This window comes from Charadrius vociferus, unplaced genomic scaffold (genome assembly GCF_000708025.1).
Source record: "Charadrius vociferus isolate BGI_N301 unplaced genomic scaffold, ASM70802v2 scaffold509, whole genome shotgun sequence".
NCBI lineage: Eukaryota > Metazoa > Chordata > Aves > Charadriiformes > Charadriidae > Charadrius > Charadrius vociferus.
Window position 1 is genome coordinate 667,948 of NW_009650093.1, and position 1,026 is coordinate 668,973.

Here is a 1,026-nt window from a genome sequence, read left to right on the forward strand (position 1 = left end):
ATGTGGGGTGGATGGGGGGCAGGTGGGGCTGCGGGACCGGCGACGGGAGCCCGCGGCTCAGTCTGCGGCTCGGATGTTGGGGGGAAAAGCTGGAGGGCTTGAGCAAACCCTGTGCTGGGAAAGAAGAGCTCACAAAGCTGTTGGCATGTCCAGCCGTGACCAGGCACCATCGGCCATTCGGGACAGGGGATGGTTTCAGCTTGTCCTGGGGACCGGGTGCTGTCTGGGGCCAGGGGACAAGGTGGTTTGCTAGGACAAGCCTGGGGACAAGGGGATGGGGCAGCGCTGGCACCTCTGCAAGCCCCACAACCTACGGAAGAAGATCCCTGCAGGGATCGTTGTCCCTTCACCGATTCACCCGCCACAGCCCGTTCCAAGGCACGGCCACCTCCATGGCTAATTATTCTCATTTCTTTTCCCCTCCTGCCTGGCAGACCTCCACCCTCGCTGGACAACACACGCGCCACCCCTGGTGGGCTCCGACAGCCCCGAGCCCGTCACCAGGGACCCCTTCAACACCGAGGTGATGCCCAGCACCCTGGCGGACACCGTCACCACCGTCATGGGCAGCTCGCAGCCCGTCGTGAGCCGCGGCACCGCCGACAACCTCATCCCCGTCTACTGCTCCATCCTGGCGGCCGTGGTGGTGGGGCTGGTGGCCTACATCGCTTTCAAAAGGTGGGGGACCGAGGCAGCGCCGTGGGGTCACGGCAGAGGATTTGGGTGGTGGGAAACAGGTGACGTCCCCGACTCGGAGGTCACCAACAATGGGAGGGAAGGGGACCAAGCTGGATGGGTAGGAGTGGGATTTCTGCAAATGCATGAGAAATCAGGTTGAGGGGTGGGGGTGGTGAAAGAGGGAGATGGCAGCAGGATGGGGGTACATGCCATGCACCCCACACGGCCCTCATCGCAACACTCCCCACCCCTTGCCCGGCCCCTGCTCGTTCCGGCACGCCGCGGGCGCCGTCGCGGCCGATCACGCTCAGCGGCTCATCCCCGGCACGCTGCGTTTGCACCTGGCCA

General features: G+C 64.8%; 1 protein-coding gene across 1 annotated transcript in view; it reads left to right on the forward strand.

Moving 5' to 3' along the window:
* Nucleotides 1-1,026, forward strand: part of NGFR (nerve growth factor receptor) — a 14,709-nt gene that overhangs the window by 12,188 nt on the left and 1,495 nt on the right. The window contains 1 exon segment of the mRNA XM_009892217.1: nt 435-678. Coding sequence (XP_009890519.1) covers nt 435-678 — 244 coding nt within the window.